This window comes from Seriola dumerili, unplaced genomic scaffold, assembly GCF_002260705.1.
Source record: "Seriola dumerili isolate Sdu_G_001 unplaced genomic scaffold, Sdu_1.0 BDQW01000331.1, whole genome shotgun sequence".
NCBI lineage: Eukaryota > Metazoa > Chordata > Actinopteri > Carangiformes > Carangidae > Seriola > Seriola dumerili.
In genome coordinates, this window is record NW_019174586.1 from 119648 (window position 1) to 134699 (window position 15052).

The following is a 15052-nucleotide window of genomic DNA, read 5'->3' on the forward strand; positions in this document are numbered from 1 at the left end:
TTTTGGTGCTTTTGCTTAAACTTTTTTATTACTTTAAATACGAAGTAGTCTGAACAACATTTAAAAATGACGCAAGAGGTGGCTATAAGAATTACACAACCATAGCTTTAAAGACAATCCGCAGAGGTTTGGGAATATGTTCACATTGTCTCTGTATTTATAAAGATTATTGTTAATATTAAGATGTTTTTCATGACAAGTTCTCTGAACAGAGATTCGTTTATGTTGGATTTCTGCAGTTTTATAATGTGGACTCTTAGGGCCGCTGTTGACCAGTGTCGACGGCTGACTGAAGGGTTGTAGCAGCACCTCCCATGTAACGTCCACATAATAAAGAAAGAGCACGATGAGAAAGAAGGGACACTCGACTTATACAAAATATTGGACAACGCTTTGAGAATTTGTTTCTTTTGTGTGGATTATAAAGGATCCGTTTTACGTTTGATATTGGAATCGATATCCGTTTTATGGGATGTAAACACATTGAACCTAACTGAAGCAATTCGGAAAGAACAATGACAAGGCAAGTACTGCTGTTCGTGTCACTCCTGTCTGTCGGCTCGGTGCTCGGGCAGGTCAGCTACACCATTCCTGAGGAAATGGCCAAAGGATTTTTAGTAGGTAATATAGCACATGATTTAGGTTTACAAACCAAACGTCTAGCATCTGGCAAAGCTCGAATTTATACCAGGGACAGCGGCGACTACATCGAGCTGAACAGAGACAGAGGAGTCCTCCTTGTTAAAGAGAGAATCGACAGAGAGGCGCTGTGCAGACAGACGACGCCGTGTGCTTTACATTTTCAGATTATTTTAGAAAATCCTATGGAATTTTACACGGTTACAGTCCAGATTACTGACATAAATGATAATGCACCGACCTTTGAAAAAAGTGAAATGAAATTCAAAATAAGCGAGTCAGCGATCACCGGGGCAAAATTTGTGCTGGAGAGGGCTGTGGATCTTGATGTTGGAATTAACGATCTCCAAAACTATGAATTAAAACCGACTGATAATTTTGTTCTGAAAGTGCACAATAACGCTGACGGAAACAAAAATGTTGAGATGGTGCTACAAAAACCTTTAGACAGAGAAAAACAGGAGCAGATTTCTCTTGTGTTAACAGCTGTAGATGGAGGAGAACCGCAGATGTCAGGAACAATGCTGATTGTTATTACAGTTCTAGACGTCAATGATAATGCCCCCGTTTTTACCCAGTCCACATACAAAGCTACATTTACTGAGAATTCACCTAAAGGCACAGTTGTAGCAACTGTTACAGCCTCAGATGCAGATCAAGGCTCTAACGGTAAGATAACGTATTCAATCACGAACACGTTAGATGATATAAGGAAAGTTTTTCACGTAAATGAGGAAAACGGCGAAATTAGTGTGAATGGAAATATTGACTTTGAAGAGTCGCGAAACTATCAAATAAATTTACGTGCTAGTGACGAAGGAGGACTCACAGATTCTTGCAAATTAATTGTAGATGTGCAAGATGTAAATGACAACAAACCTGAAATTAATATAATGTCGAAGTCAAATGTGATATCGGAAGATGCCAAACTTAATACCGTCGTTACAATGATAAACATCGAGGACAAAGACTCGGGAGAAAACGGAAAAGTGGAATGTTTTATCAACGAGAATATGCCTTTCACTTTAAAAACATCAACCACTAACTTCTATAGTTTAGTGACAGACAGTGAATTAGACAGAGAGAGAGCCTCTGAGTATAATATAACAGTGACCTGCTCTGATGAGGGAGTGCCCTCCCTCTCCAGCAGTGTCACTCTCACCTTACAGATCTCTGATGTGAATGACAACGCGCCTGTCTTTGAGAGGAGCTCATATGAGGCCTACATTGTAGAAAACAACACACCAGGCCTCTCTATATTCACAGTAAAAGCCAGAGACGCTGACTGGAACCAGAATGCCCGTGTGTCTTACATACTGGAGGACTCCTCTGTTAACGGAGTGCCAGTCTCCTCATATGTGTCCGTTAGTGCTGATAGTGGCGTCATCCATGCAGTGCGCTCTTTTGACTACGAGCAGATCAAAGATTTCCACTTCCGCGTCAAAACTCAGGATGGAGGCTCTCCTCCACTCAGTAGCAATGTGACTGTGAAAATACTGATCCAGGACCAGAACGACAACCCTCCTCAGGTTCTGTATCCAGTCCAGACTGGTGGCTCTCTGGTGGCTGAAATGGTGCCTCGTTCAGCAGATGTGGGCTATCTGGTGACTAAAGTGGTGGCTGTTGATGTGGACTCTGGACAGAATGCCTGGCTCTCCTATAAACTGCAGAAAGCCACAGACAGGGCGCTGTTTGAAGTGGGCTTACAGAATGGAGAAATAAGAACTATCCGCCAAGTCACTGATAAAGATGCAGTGAAACAAAGACTGACTGTTATAGTGGAGGACAACGGGCAGCCCTCTCGTTCAGCTACAGTCATTGTTAACGTGGCGGTGGCGGACAGCTTCCCTGAAGTACTGTCGGAGTTCACTGATTTTACACACGACAAAGAGTACAATGACAACCTGACTTTTTACTTAGTGTTGGCTCTGGCTGTAGTTTCCTTCCTCTTCATCACGTGTTTAGTGGTTATTATATCCGTGAAAATCTACAGATGGAGACAGTCTCGCATCCTGTATCACTCCAATCTCCCTGTGATTCCATATTATCCACCACGTTACTCAGACACCTTGGGGACGGGGACAGGGACTCTCCAGCACGTGTACAATTACGAGGTGTGCAGGACGACTGACTCCAGAAAGAGTGACTGTAAGTTCGGCAGAGCTGGTAGTCAGAACGTGCTGATAATGGACCCCAGTTCTACAGGGACGATGCAGCGGATACAGAATGAAAAGAGCATCCTGGATGAACCAGACTCTCCTCTAGAGGTCAGTCCTTCAGTTACAATGTAGCCATATTATTTTATGTTTTTAGCCAAAATGAGTTAACAAATTATAAGAAAAGAAAAACAAAAGCAAAAGAAAAAAAGCTTACAATCACACTTTTAGCTGAATTTCTTCAGTGTACTGAAATAAATGTGTTTCAGCACCATGGACAGCGCTGTACGAATCATCATACTTTCAATGAGTTCAATGTCATACTATATATAAAAGCTCAGTTTTCCAATTATTTCTCATGTATGTTGACTCTTACGGTGGTGTGTGCGTGTGTGTGTGTGTGTGTGTGTGTGTGTGTGTGTGTGTGTGTGTGTGTGTGTGTGTGTGTGTGTGTGTGTGTGTGTGTGTGTGTGTGTGTGTGTGTGTGCGCAATAATTGGGAAAACTGAGCTTTTATATATAGTATGCATTGAACTCATGAAAGTATGATGATTTCTACCGCGCTGCCATCGGTGCTGAAAACACCAATTTATTCCAGATACACTGAAGAAATTCAGCTAAGTGTGATTAGAGCTTTTTTTCTTTGCTTTTCGTTTCTTTTTCTTATAATTTTGTAACTCGATTTTGGCTAAAAACATAAATAATATGGCTACATTGGTAACTCGAAGGACTGACCCTCTAGAGGGGAGTCTGGTCTCCCAGGATGCTCTTTCATTGTCTTACCGCTGCTCGTCCCTGCTAGAACCTGGGGTGCCTATATCAGCACGGTTCTGACTACCAGCCTCTGCCCCGAACTTACAGTCACTCTTTCTGGAGTCAGTCGTCCTGCACCCTCGTAATTGTACAACGTGCTGGGAGAGTCCCTGTCCCGGTCCCCAAAGGTGTCTGAGTAACGGCACGCCCCCCCTCTGGGGAAATAAAATAATGCAATCACAGGAGATTGGAAGTTGATACAGGATGCGAGCAACTGTCTCCATCTGTAGAATTTTCACGGATTATAATAACACTAATCACGTGTGAATACAGAGGAAGGAATACTACAGTCGCAAGCCAACAACTTAATAAAAGTCAGGTTTGTCATTGTAACTCTTGTCGTGTGTAAAATCAAGTGAATCCGACAGTACTTTCAGGGAAGCTGTCCGCCACCGCCACGTTTAACAATGACTGTAGCTGAAACGAGAGGGCTCGCCGCGTTGTCCTCCACTATAACAGTCGTCTTTGTTTCACTGCATCCTTTATCAAGTGACGTTGGCGGATAGTTCTTAATTCTCTCCATTCTGTAAAGCCCACTCAAACCAGCGCCCTGTCTGTGCTTTTCCTGCAGTTTTATAGGAGAAAGCCAGGCATTCTGTCCAGAGTCACATCAAACAGCCACCACTTTAGTCAGCCAGATAGCCGCACATCTGCTGAACGAGGCACCAATTTCACCACACAGAGAGCCACCAGTGCTGGACTGGATACAGATACCTGAGGAGGAGTTGTTCGTTCTGTCCTGGATCAAGTATTTTCACAGTCAATTGCCGTACTTGAGTGGGAGTGAAGAGCCTTCCATCCTGAGTTTTGACGCCGGAAGTGGAAATCTTTGATCTGCTCGAGTTAGTTACAAGCGCTCTGACTGCTGGATGTACGCACGTAATTCAGTGTTATTAGTCACTATACTTACCGCGCTTACGCACACCTATGATTGAGAGAGAGACTTGGTTGGCTCTCCGGACAGCCTAAAATCGCCGCTAATTAGAACAGTTATCAGTGAGATGTTTAATAATATGCATGTGTATGTTCTTTTGTGCCGACTCCATGACTGGTTAAGATGACACATATGGTTCGACGGCATAACTTCTCCTGTCTCGTCCAGCCTCAAGCCGTATCTGGCCTTTCACTGTGTCCACTAAGTACTTATTGTATTGAGAAGAGAGACGGTTGCGGAATTTGTATATTGTTTTTTTGCTATATATATTAACAATGATATAAGGACTTCAATATTAGAAGGCTAGCACGCTTACCTACAATTAAATAGACGACGAACAGGTCGTCGTTTTGTTCCGATTCCACGAGCTGAGCGAGGAGAATAAAGAGATAATCGAGTTGTAGTGAGTGTCACACTAGACTTAAGTTTGTGCATAGAGTGGATAGGTGTATACTAGCCTGTTCAATCAGACGAGACTAGGGTATACCTCACTGTCTTTAAGCTTTGGAATGGGAGGTATTTTACCTTTAGTGAAGGCACTCAGTCTGGGTACCAGGCTCCATATACCTAGTGGATACTTATATATCTGGACGTCTTGGTTACTAGACTTTAACATTGGAATATTACGTTGGAGTCACGTATATGGATACTCTATGATGGTGTGGTGTCACAGTTAACTCTCAGACATATTGAAGAGATTAGTTATTCTATGAGCATAGGGTGTCTAACTCTATTATAGTATACACTCGCTTGTATATGAGGACCAAAATCTAACCTAACTTCAATTGGCACGCATATTATACATTAAACTGACAGATATAACTCAGTGATATTAATCACCTGACTATATTCATTGAGTATAATCTATACACCAGGAACTGTTCGAAAGTTCATTATTTTCATATAGATTCTCAGATTTTGGAGCATCTCTTCAGAATATAAGACCACTATGTTGGTTAGAGCACATTGCGAACATTATAGAACCTCCCAAATACACAAGTTTAAATATCTCAGGTTTTACTATATTGTTCTCGTTATAATTATTAACATCAATCGTAGCTAACAGAGTCAACCTAACAATTATTTTGCAAGAATCCATGGAAAAGTAAGTCGGTTTTGGCTTCTGTCACTAGACTACGGATAAAAATTTAATATGTTGGATAGCTTTATGCGCACGAGAAACTTCTCTCATATCAAAGACATAAATATAACTTTGTGCCAGAATCTCCCCCACACCCTCTACTATCTTTCGCCCCCGCTTCTTCAAGCGCCTCTCGTATTGTGTATTACTGGATTTAGCCAAAAAGGTATAACCCTTCCTCCTCATAATAACAATTTCTGGAATCGTTTTCAGATATCAATGTCTAGCACCGTGATCCTCGGCACACAATACACCCACGATTATTAGTTTCTTTGCGTAATATCACGTGGTAAGAGCTTTTTAATTCTGCATCTGAGGCTGTAACAGTTGCTCACTGTGCCTTTAGGTGAAGATTACATTTGCAGCTAAACCTGTATACATGCGTCTATTGATCTGAGTTGTTGTGTACTTGAAGAAGCCTAAGAGAACAAAACGGCCGGCTGATCCATTTTCACTACTATTGACGTCTAAATCTAGTAAATACAAACTCGCAGACGAGGTTGAGAATTCCACTTTTAGAGAGAGAAGCAGTCTTGGCGGTTTCACTGCGTCTCTCTCCATACAGCCATGCTGTATTCAACACAAGAAGGACGAACACGAGTACCTCTCTTGCCTACACATCTGCTTACTCCGCATCTATTCGTGTATCCTCACTCCGGGAAGCTCAATTGAGTGTTTTTCTATAGTGAGCGACCAGCTCATTGGCTTTCTCATGACACGATGCTATTTTAGGTTTCTTCAAGAGTCAGCACGTACAATTCAAGACTAAAAGCAGAATTTGACTTTTCCCAGTCCTGGCAGGCAAATGAAAGCGCTGAGTCTTTGCATTTTCAGACATAAGATTCCCACTCTGCAGTACAGGTGGTTTCCTTTTTCTCCCACTCATCGCACCTCTAGTTTTGGAGATGTTAATTTTGCCGAGCTATCTCTTAACGATCACACATGTTGTCACCTCACTCAGCAGCAAAGACTATAATGCTTATCGCAACTGAGGCGCGGCTTGATTGAGCTAGGATGCAGGGCCCCTTTGAATATAAATACTGGTTCAACTTATCTGAGCGTAGATCCGCTTAATGAGTTGTATAGTAACGAATGATGATGCATCTTCAGCCTATTGGGTATACAAGAAAGGTATACAATATCACGGGTCTAGAGCTCCACATTTTTCGTTTATTTCACTGCTTCATATTAGTATCAATAATTAGCCGTAACTTTGTATATATCCGACTAATGGTATCTACAAACAATGGCTACTTCTCCCTTCGATGAAGAGGTTCTTAGCTGAACCACACCATTACAAAGATTATACTGGAGATCCTTAGTAAAATATGACTTATTTGTATATAATGTGGCTTCTCATATTAGTAGCACGCGCTTCGTCAAGTTTCTTGCTCAGGCTCTGAGAGTCATATTTTCGAGTGAGTACCATAATATAACAATGATAGACATACAGTATTATGGCACATATCTTCTCATTGCGTCATATACTATACGTGGACTCTCTGTAACGATACACAACATTCTCTCAGTCACAGAGCAGAGCTCGACTCATAGGAGCAAAGTGATGAATTTGGTCTTGTGGGTTTGCTCCTCAGGATAGATAGAGAGATCATACACGTCAGATTACGCAACGCTTCGTATACTATACGTCGTATATATAATATTAGACCTCGTTAGCGTTCTTGTGACCTATTTGTAGCAGAAGGACTTTCTATCACTCGGATTTAGAGGGGCCAGTTTTGATGAAAAACACTAAGATATTGTGTAGCTGGATCAGGGACTGTATGATTCTATCCAGTGGTTTTCTATAGCTTCGACTCAGAGAGCATATCCTTCGGTCTTCGTTCCCGTAGTTTCTATTGTCGTCTCCTAGGAATCGGTGCATCAGGGTCTCTGATCCCCCCGTTTGCCCGATCCGTACCGAGCTCTTAGAAGGCCAGTACACCGTAGACCGAACGCGCAGACTAGGTACTGTGTGCTTCTTGACTCCTGCTTGCTTCTTTGTCTCTTTTGGTTCTTTCCTTGTATCGCATTTCGATTCATATGGCGCTTCTAGTGTAGCGTCCGCATTCGACATGGTGGTGTCTACTATCATCTACCACCTACCCCATCAAACACGGATCATCCGTATTCTCCAATGGATCCAAACGTAAATCGGGTTTTAGTCCTTTTTCTCACGGGGTTATTATCCTTCACGAGCTGTGGGACAGAGTAGTCGAGCAAGGACGAATGCCTCTTCGAATATTTTCGCATTCATGCCGTTTTTGGTCGGCCAAGTAGTATCTGTTGGTTATCGGTTTTTCTTTATTTTCGGAGTTGTGCTCCTTTCCGGTTCTTCTTTCAGTGGTCTGTTTGCTCTTTTTTCTTATGTTATGTTCTGTATGCGTTTAAATTTCTTATGTTGTAGGTGTGCCTGTCGTGACCCAACGTGGAGCTCGATCTTCCAGTCTTCTATTTTTTTCCGTCTGTACGGATTTTGTTTTTTTTATTCTGCACTGGTCAACAGCGTGGCGGGTCTGTAATGTAGTCACACATTTGATTAGTGATTTACACCGGGCAGCAATCGCAGAGCTGGGTAGAATGGAATCTCTGTTCAGTGTGGATTTTGGATGAACTTGTTCAGTGGTTGTGAGTGGGTAAATACATGCTTTTTATATGATTAGGGAATTAGATTTTCTGGTTATAGATATACAGAGGGAGGATTCATTTTTATGTGGTTAAGTATATTTTTTGGCGGCTTAAACCTCTGGCTGTGTGATGTGTGTTGTCTTTAAGCTATGAGATTAGTGTAATTCTATGATATTTGGCTCTCTCTTATCGTTGCGTTCTAATCTATTTTTTTAAATGTGTGTTGTTCAGGGACCTACTGTTGTGGTTACGTTATTTAAGAGTAAGATAAAAAAGTGTTTTTAAAGCAAAAAGTAGGTGCGGTAACAAAGAGTCTGCTGGTTAGCAACATAAAGAGCTTGTTGAATACATTTTGTTACCTGTGAGGTTTTAGGACATAATAGGAAGCAGCTAGATCGCGGTGGCCTGTACTGTTGTTCTTTTTGTCATATTTTGTTTTTCTGTGAATAACTGATGGGGCATAATTATTTGTTTTTGGGTGTAGTATATGCTGTGGATTTGGTGAATAAGGGTTAGTGTGCTCATCCTTTGAGAGGTTTGTCTGGGCTGTTGGGCTTCTCTGGTGTCGCGTTTGTGCGCTATTAGTTGACAAGCTTATTGTATTGTGTTTTTTTGGGTTTTTTCGGGACAAATAAAGTGCATTATTTCTGAGGCATCCTGTTTGATACTGTTGCTTGTGAGTAGTTGTGAGTGTGGGTGTTGTGTGGTGGTGATCTGTGTGTGAGATGATCTGTCCTTTTGTGTTTTTTTCTTTATCTATTTGTATGTAGTGGTTATATGTTTCGCTTTTGTTTTTTATTATATTTTTATGTTCTTCTTGTTTGTTTGTTCTGGCACATGGTGTGAAATGAGTGAGGACCTTGTCCTTCTATCGGCGAGTTAGTGGTTGGTATATTGGTATGTATTCGTTGGTGTAGTTATTGTTTTGATATCAAGTATCAAAGAAAATAGTGTATCAAATGCATATACACTGAAGGACTTATGTATGAGAGATCATTGTGATAGAGGGGAATACGTAGCGTACGCATATTGAGCATAGCACTGACAATCAGTCTGAGCGTTCAGCACAACTGCAAAGTAGTTAAGCGCTATGTAGCAGATAGCTTTGGTATATGCCTCTGGTACATGTTAAGTTGCATGAAACCAACACCATAGGTATTGATAATAAAGTCTAAATCAAGCAAGTGAAACTGTTGGCAAGGAGGTTGACATATGAAAATTGAAGCACTGATGAAATAATAAAATTAAAAGACGTTAAAGTAATATAATAGGCCTAACGTGTTAATAGGAAGAGATTTTAAGATCAGGACAGATTATCCTAAAGAAGTACCCTCTGCCGCATTATTACCCTACCAAAAAAACTTCGAGTTTTTTAGAGATTTTAAAAAAATATCATTTGTAATACTGTGTGGAAGGTTAAGCAATTCTAACCATCTAGAGGAGAGTCTGGTTCCTCCAGGATGCTCTTTTCATTCTGATCCGCTGCATCGTCCCTGTAGAACTGGGGTCCATTATCAGCACGTTCTGACTACCAGCTCTGCCGAACTTACAGTCACTCTTTCTGGAGTCAAGTCGTCCTGGCACACCTCGTAATTGTACACGTGTTGGAGAGTCTCCGCGTGCCCCAAAGTGTCTGAGTAACGTGGTGGATAATATTGGAATCACAGGGAGATTGGAATGATACAGGAATGCGAAGATGTCCTCCATCTGTAGATTTTTCACTGATTAAATAACCACTAAACACGTGATGGAAGAGGAAGGAAATCTACAGCCAGCAGCAACACTAAGTAAAAAGTCAGTCGTCATCTGTACTCCTTGTCGTGTGTAAAGTCAGTGGAACTCCGACAGCACTTCATGGGAAGCTGTCCGCCACCGCCACGTTAACATAAGACTGTAGCTGAACGCAGAGGCTGCCCGTTGTGCCTCCACTATAACAGTCAGTCTTGTTTCACTGATCTTTATCAGTGACTGGCGGATAGTTCTTATTTCTCATTCTGTAAGCCCACTCAAAACAGCGCCCTGTCTGTGGCTTTTCTGCAGTTTATAGGAGAGCCAGGCATTCTGTCCAGAATCCACATCAACAGCCACCACTTTAGTCACCAGATAGCCCACATCTGCTGAAACGAGGCACCATTTCAGGCCAACCAGGAGAGCCCACCAGTCTGGACTGGATACAGAACCTGAGGAGGGTTTTCGTTCTGGTCCTGGATCAAGTATTTTCACAGTCAGCATTGCTACTTGGATGGAGGAAGAGCCTCCATCCTGCGCTTTGACGCGGAAGTGGAAATCTTTTGATCTGCTCGTAGTCAAAGAGCGCACTGCATGGATGACTCCACTATCAGCACTCAAGGACACATATGAGGAGACTGGACTAGCACCGGTTAACAGAGAAGAGTTAGCTGCCAGTATGTAAAGACACACGCGCATTCTGGTTCCAGTCAGCGTCTCTGGCTTTCACTGTGAATATAGAGAGGCCTGGTGTGTTGTTTTCTACAAATGTAGGCTCATATGAGCTCCTCTCAAAGACAGGGCGTTGTCATTCCATCAGAGATCTGTAAGGTGAGAGTGACGCTTGCTGGAGAGGGAGGGTACTCCCTCATCAGAGCAGGCACTGTTATATTATACTCAAAGGTCTCTCTCTGTCTAAAGCGCAACCTCTTGTACTAAAGTATAAACCATTTAATGTAGTTTTGGAATTTTAAAGGGGATTTTGCTTTTATCAACTCTTTTTCCTAATTCTCTTGAATCTGGATTCGTTATATGACTTAAACATAGCAATAACAGTTGTTTGGAGCGAGTCCTCGAAGGAATTCTGATTTTTTAGAAACAATGTTTATCTGGAGGATTGTTTGTCTGTTATATCAAGAACATCAACTAATGACTTAGTTAGAATCAGAAAGTCCGCCCGCTGTCTACACACTTCAACTCGATTTGATAAATGTTCGCCTTTTCATATTATTTCACCCGATTAGGAAATTTCACCGGCACTTTTTGAGTCGATCTTAAACAGTTCATTTATAAAGACGTTTGCTGGAAGATATCATATATGATTACTTCTCCGTTTGAGCCAATTCTTTAATCAGATGCACTTACAGTCGTTACGCTGGTGCTTTTAGGAGAATGTTCTTTGTTATTTTTGCTCTGTTATAGCGGTTTAGCGAATGTAAGGTGCGTTGTCGTTCACATCCAGTACGTTGACAAATATCTGCATTGTCCCTGACATCCGTGGCTCTCCTCCATTCTATAGCAGTTAGTAACAGTGACATGTAATCCTGCTTCTCTCGATCTAGTGGCTTCTGTAGCACCATCTCTACCTTTTACTTCCGTCTGCCTGATTTTCTAGTTTTAATCAAAGTTTCCAGTTGGGGTAAGTGAGTATTGTTGTAAGCCAATTCATCCCAATATCTGAATCAATAGCTTTCTCTAAACAGAATTTCGATCCTATAACAGCGGACTCATGATTTCGAAGCGTTTTTTCTGCATTTGTGAAACTGGGCGTGTTATCGTTTATATCGTAATCTAAACTGTAACACGAAACAATTCCATTGGATTTTCGAGAATTAGCTGGAAATGTAAAGCACAAGGCGTCGTCTCTCCACATAAAAGCCTCTCTGTCTATCCTCTCCTTGGATAAGGAGGAATCCTTTCTTAATTCAGTTTTTCCCGATAACTACCACACCGCCTCCAGTATAGACACGAGCTTTACCTGATTTCAAGTCTTTTAAGATCTAAACCTAAATCATTCGCTATGTTACACCAACAGAGCCTTTTGGCCATTTCTTCGGGAATGGAGTAGCGTGACCTGCCCAAGCACGTAGCCTCAGACACAGGACCGAGAGAAACAACAGTAACTTGCCGTCTCATTGTTCTGTCAGATGTCGTTTCGGTTCCTGTACCATTAAAAGAAAAGCTTCCCATTGCAGTCAATGCGAAGTAGAATAGCATAAAGGAAAAAAAAATTCCGGCAATCCAATATAGAAAGCTGAAAATGTATCCAGTTACACTATTCCTCGCAGTGCTCCTTATGAGCGCTGGACTGTGCATTCTGCCTTTTTTCTTAATTGTGTCCAACGTATCGGAGTCAAGGGGCAGGACACAGACAAAAATAACATCTGTTATATGGCCAACAGCTTGCCAACAGCGACCCTTTGAGTTGACAAATTCAATTACAACCAAGTTATATCAAATAAAAAAGTTTACTGCAGAATCACACTATTTATAAACAGAACCACAACCAGAGTAATTTGGCTGTTGATTAAATTACGCACATTGATAATATTGTGTTTAAGTGTTTTTGCAACTAATTAAATGCTGTTTATAAAAAGAAAAAAGTGTTTTTTAAATTATAGGAAGTTGATATGAATAAAAGTGATGATGCCAAGACAAAAATAAAAGGCACAACAAATTAGCTGGAGTTAGTTGTTGTTAAGTGAGGCTGTCCATGGTGCTGAATAGGAACTCTGTAGCATTTCCTAACCTCTCAGGCATTTTTTTAAGGTCTTTTTCAGACTCATACTAACTACTGCCCATGAAATTAATGCACACCGCCTTGATCTTGATTTGCATTAAAATGAAAAAAAATGTGATTGTTAACAGTTTTCTAAACCTCTAGAGGAGAGTCTGGTTCATCCAGGATGCTCTTTTTCATTTACTGTATCGCTGCATCGTCCTGTAGAACTGGGGTCCATTATCAGCACGTTCTGACTACCAGCTCTGCCTAAACTTACAGTCACTCTTTCTGGAGTCAGTCGTGCCTGCACACCTGCGTTAGTTTGTAAGTGTTGGAGAGCCTGTCCCCATAAGTGTCTGGAGTAACGTGGTGGATATATGGAATCAACAGGGAGATTGGAGTGAATACAGGATGCGAGACTGTTCTCCATCTGTAGATTTTCAACTGATATAATAACCCACTAAACACGTGATGAAGAGGAAGGAAACTACAGCCAGAAGCCAACACTAAGTAAAAAGTCAGGTTTTATTGTATTCCTTGTTCGTGTGTAAAGTCAGTGAAACTCCGACAGCACTTCAGGGAAGCTGTGCCGCCACCGCCACGTTAACAATGACTGTAGCTGAACGAGAGGGCTGCCCGTTGTCCTCCACTATAACAGTCAGTCTTTGTTTCACTGCATCTTTATCAGTGACTTGGCGGATAGTTCTTATTCTCCATTCTGTAAGCCCATCTTCAAACAGCGCCCTGTTGTGGCTTTCTGCAGTTTATAGGAGAGCCAGGCATTCTGTCGCAGAGTCCACATCAACAGCCACACTTTAGTCACCCAGATAGCCCATCTGCTGAACGAGGCACCATTTCAGCCACCAGAGAGCCACCAGTCTGGACTGGGATACAGAACCTGAGGAGGGTTGTCGTTCTGGTCGCTGGATCAGTATTTTCCACAGTCACATTGCTACCTTAGTGGAGGAGAAGCCTCCATCTGCATTTGACGGGAAGTGGAAATCTTTGATCTGCTCGTAGTCAAAAGAGCGCACTGCATGGATGACTGCCACTATCAGCACTAACGGACACATATGAGGAGACTGGCACTCCCGTTAACAGAGGAGTCCTCCAGTAATGTAAGAAACACACGGGCATTCTGGTTCCAGTCAGCGTCTCTGGCTTTCACTGGTGAATATAGAGAGGCCTGGTGTGTTGTTTTCTAACAATGTAGGCCTCATATGAGCGCTCCTCTCAAAGACCGGCGCGTTGTCATTCACATCAGAGATCTGTAAGGTGAGAGTGCGCTGCTGGAGAGGGAGGGTACTCCCTCATCAGAGCAGGTCACTGTTATATTATACTCAGAGGCTCTCTCTCTGTCTAATTCACTGTCTGTCCAGCTAACTAGAATTTTGGGAGTTGTTTTCATCAGTTAAAGGCATTCGCTTCTTTCAAATATGACATGCGACTTTCCCATTTTCTCCAGAGTCAGGATCTTGAACATTAAATATATTACAACAGTTCCTGCCTTAGAATTTTCTAGATATCGCATTCGTTTTAGACATGATGTTATAGATGGTTGATTATCGGTTCGTAATCGGTAAACTTCAACAATAATCTTACAACCGAATCTGTTAGTCCTCCGTCATCACTCAGCTTGACATATATTTCATAGTGCTTGTGCTTTTCATAATGCCAGGTTTTCCAGTTTAAAGTTAACCCCACACCACTGACTTCGTCAACTTTAAACATAACAGGACATCAATCCAAAGTGTTTTTGTTTATTGAATAGGATAATTTTCCCATTGGCATCCTTCATCTGCGTCTACAGCATAACGTACTCAAAAATTGTTGCCCTTTGAAAGCTGTTTCCATTATAGTAATTTATATATTTCGCTGGTGTAAATAACTGGGGCATTGTCATTGGCGGTGCTAGCCTGAAATCTCTACTCTCATATGTTCGCCGATGGCGACAGCTGAGGTTCACCACCATCAGTAGCTGTGAGTGTTCAAAGAGAAGCTGCTCTTAGCGTTTCTCGTGTCTTTGTTTTTTGGCCAGAAAACCATCTCCACTTTTTTACATCCGTCTGCTGATTTTGGAGTTTTAAGAATGAAAGTCGTCTGTAGGTTTTTAGCGAATAACTCTCAAACCGTTAACACACACCGCATCCTAGATCCATAGCTCTCTCGAGGAGCAAATCTTCGGCTCCAAATCAAAGCCGACTGCACTAATCTAAATTTCATCTCATCCTTTTTTGAAGCTGGGTGCATTAATCGTTAATGTCAATTGATGGTTCGAACGTAACTGTATAG

The 15052-nt window shown here is 41.8% G+C and overlaps 1 protein-coding gene and 2 pseudogenes across 1 annotated transcript; 1 reads left to right on the forward strand and 2 right to left on the reverse strand.

The window, feature by feature from the left end:
• The first annotated feature begins 509 nt into the window (after positions 1-509).
• LOC111232540 (protocadherin beta-16-like) lies at positions 510-8104 on the forward strand. Its single transcript, XM_022760115.1, has 2 exons — positions 510-2906; positions 8090-8104. Exons 1-2 carry the CDS (start codon positions 516-518, stop codon positions 8102-8104), a joined length of 2406 nt encoding a protein of 801 aa, XP_022615836.1. The 5' UTR covers positions 510-515.
• A 1720-nt stretch (positions 8105-9824) lies between these two features.
• On the reverse strand, positions 9825-11521 carry LOC111232541 (annotated as a pseudogene).
• Positions 11522-13200: 1679 nt separating this feature from the next.
• On the reverse strand, positions 13201-14491 carry LOC111232542 (annotated as a pseudogene).
• Positions 14492-15052: the final 561 nt, after the last annotated feature.

Coding starts and splice junctions, on each gene's coding strand:
- LOC111232540 (XM_022760115.1), top strand. CDS start 516: ATGACAAGGCAAGTACTGCTGTTCGTGTCACTCCTGTCTGTCGGCTCG.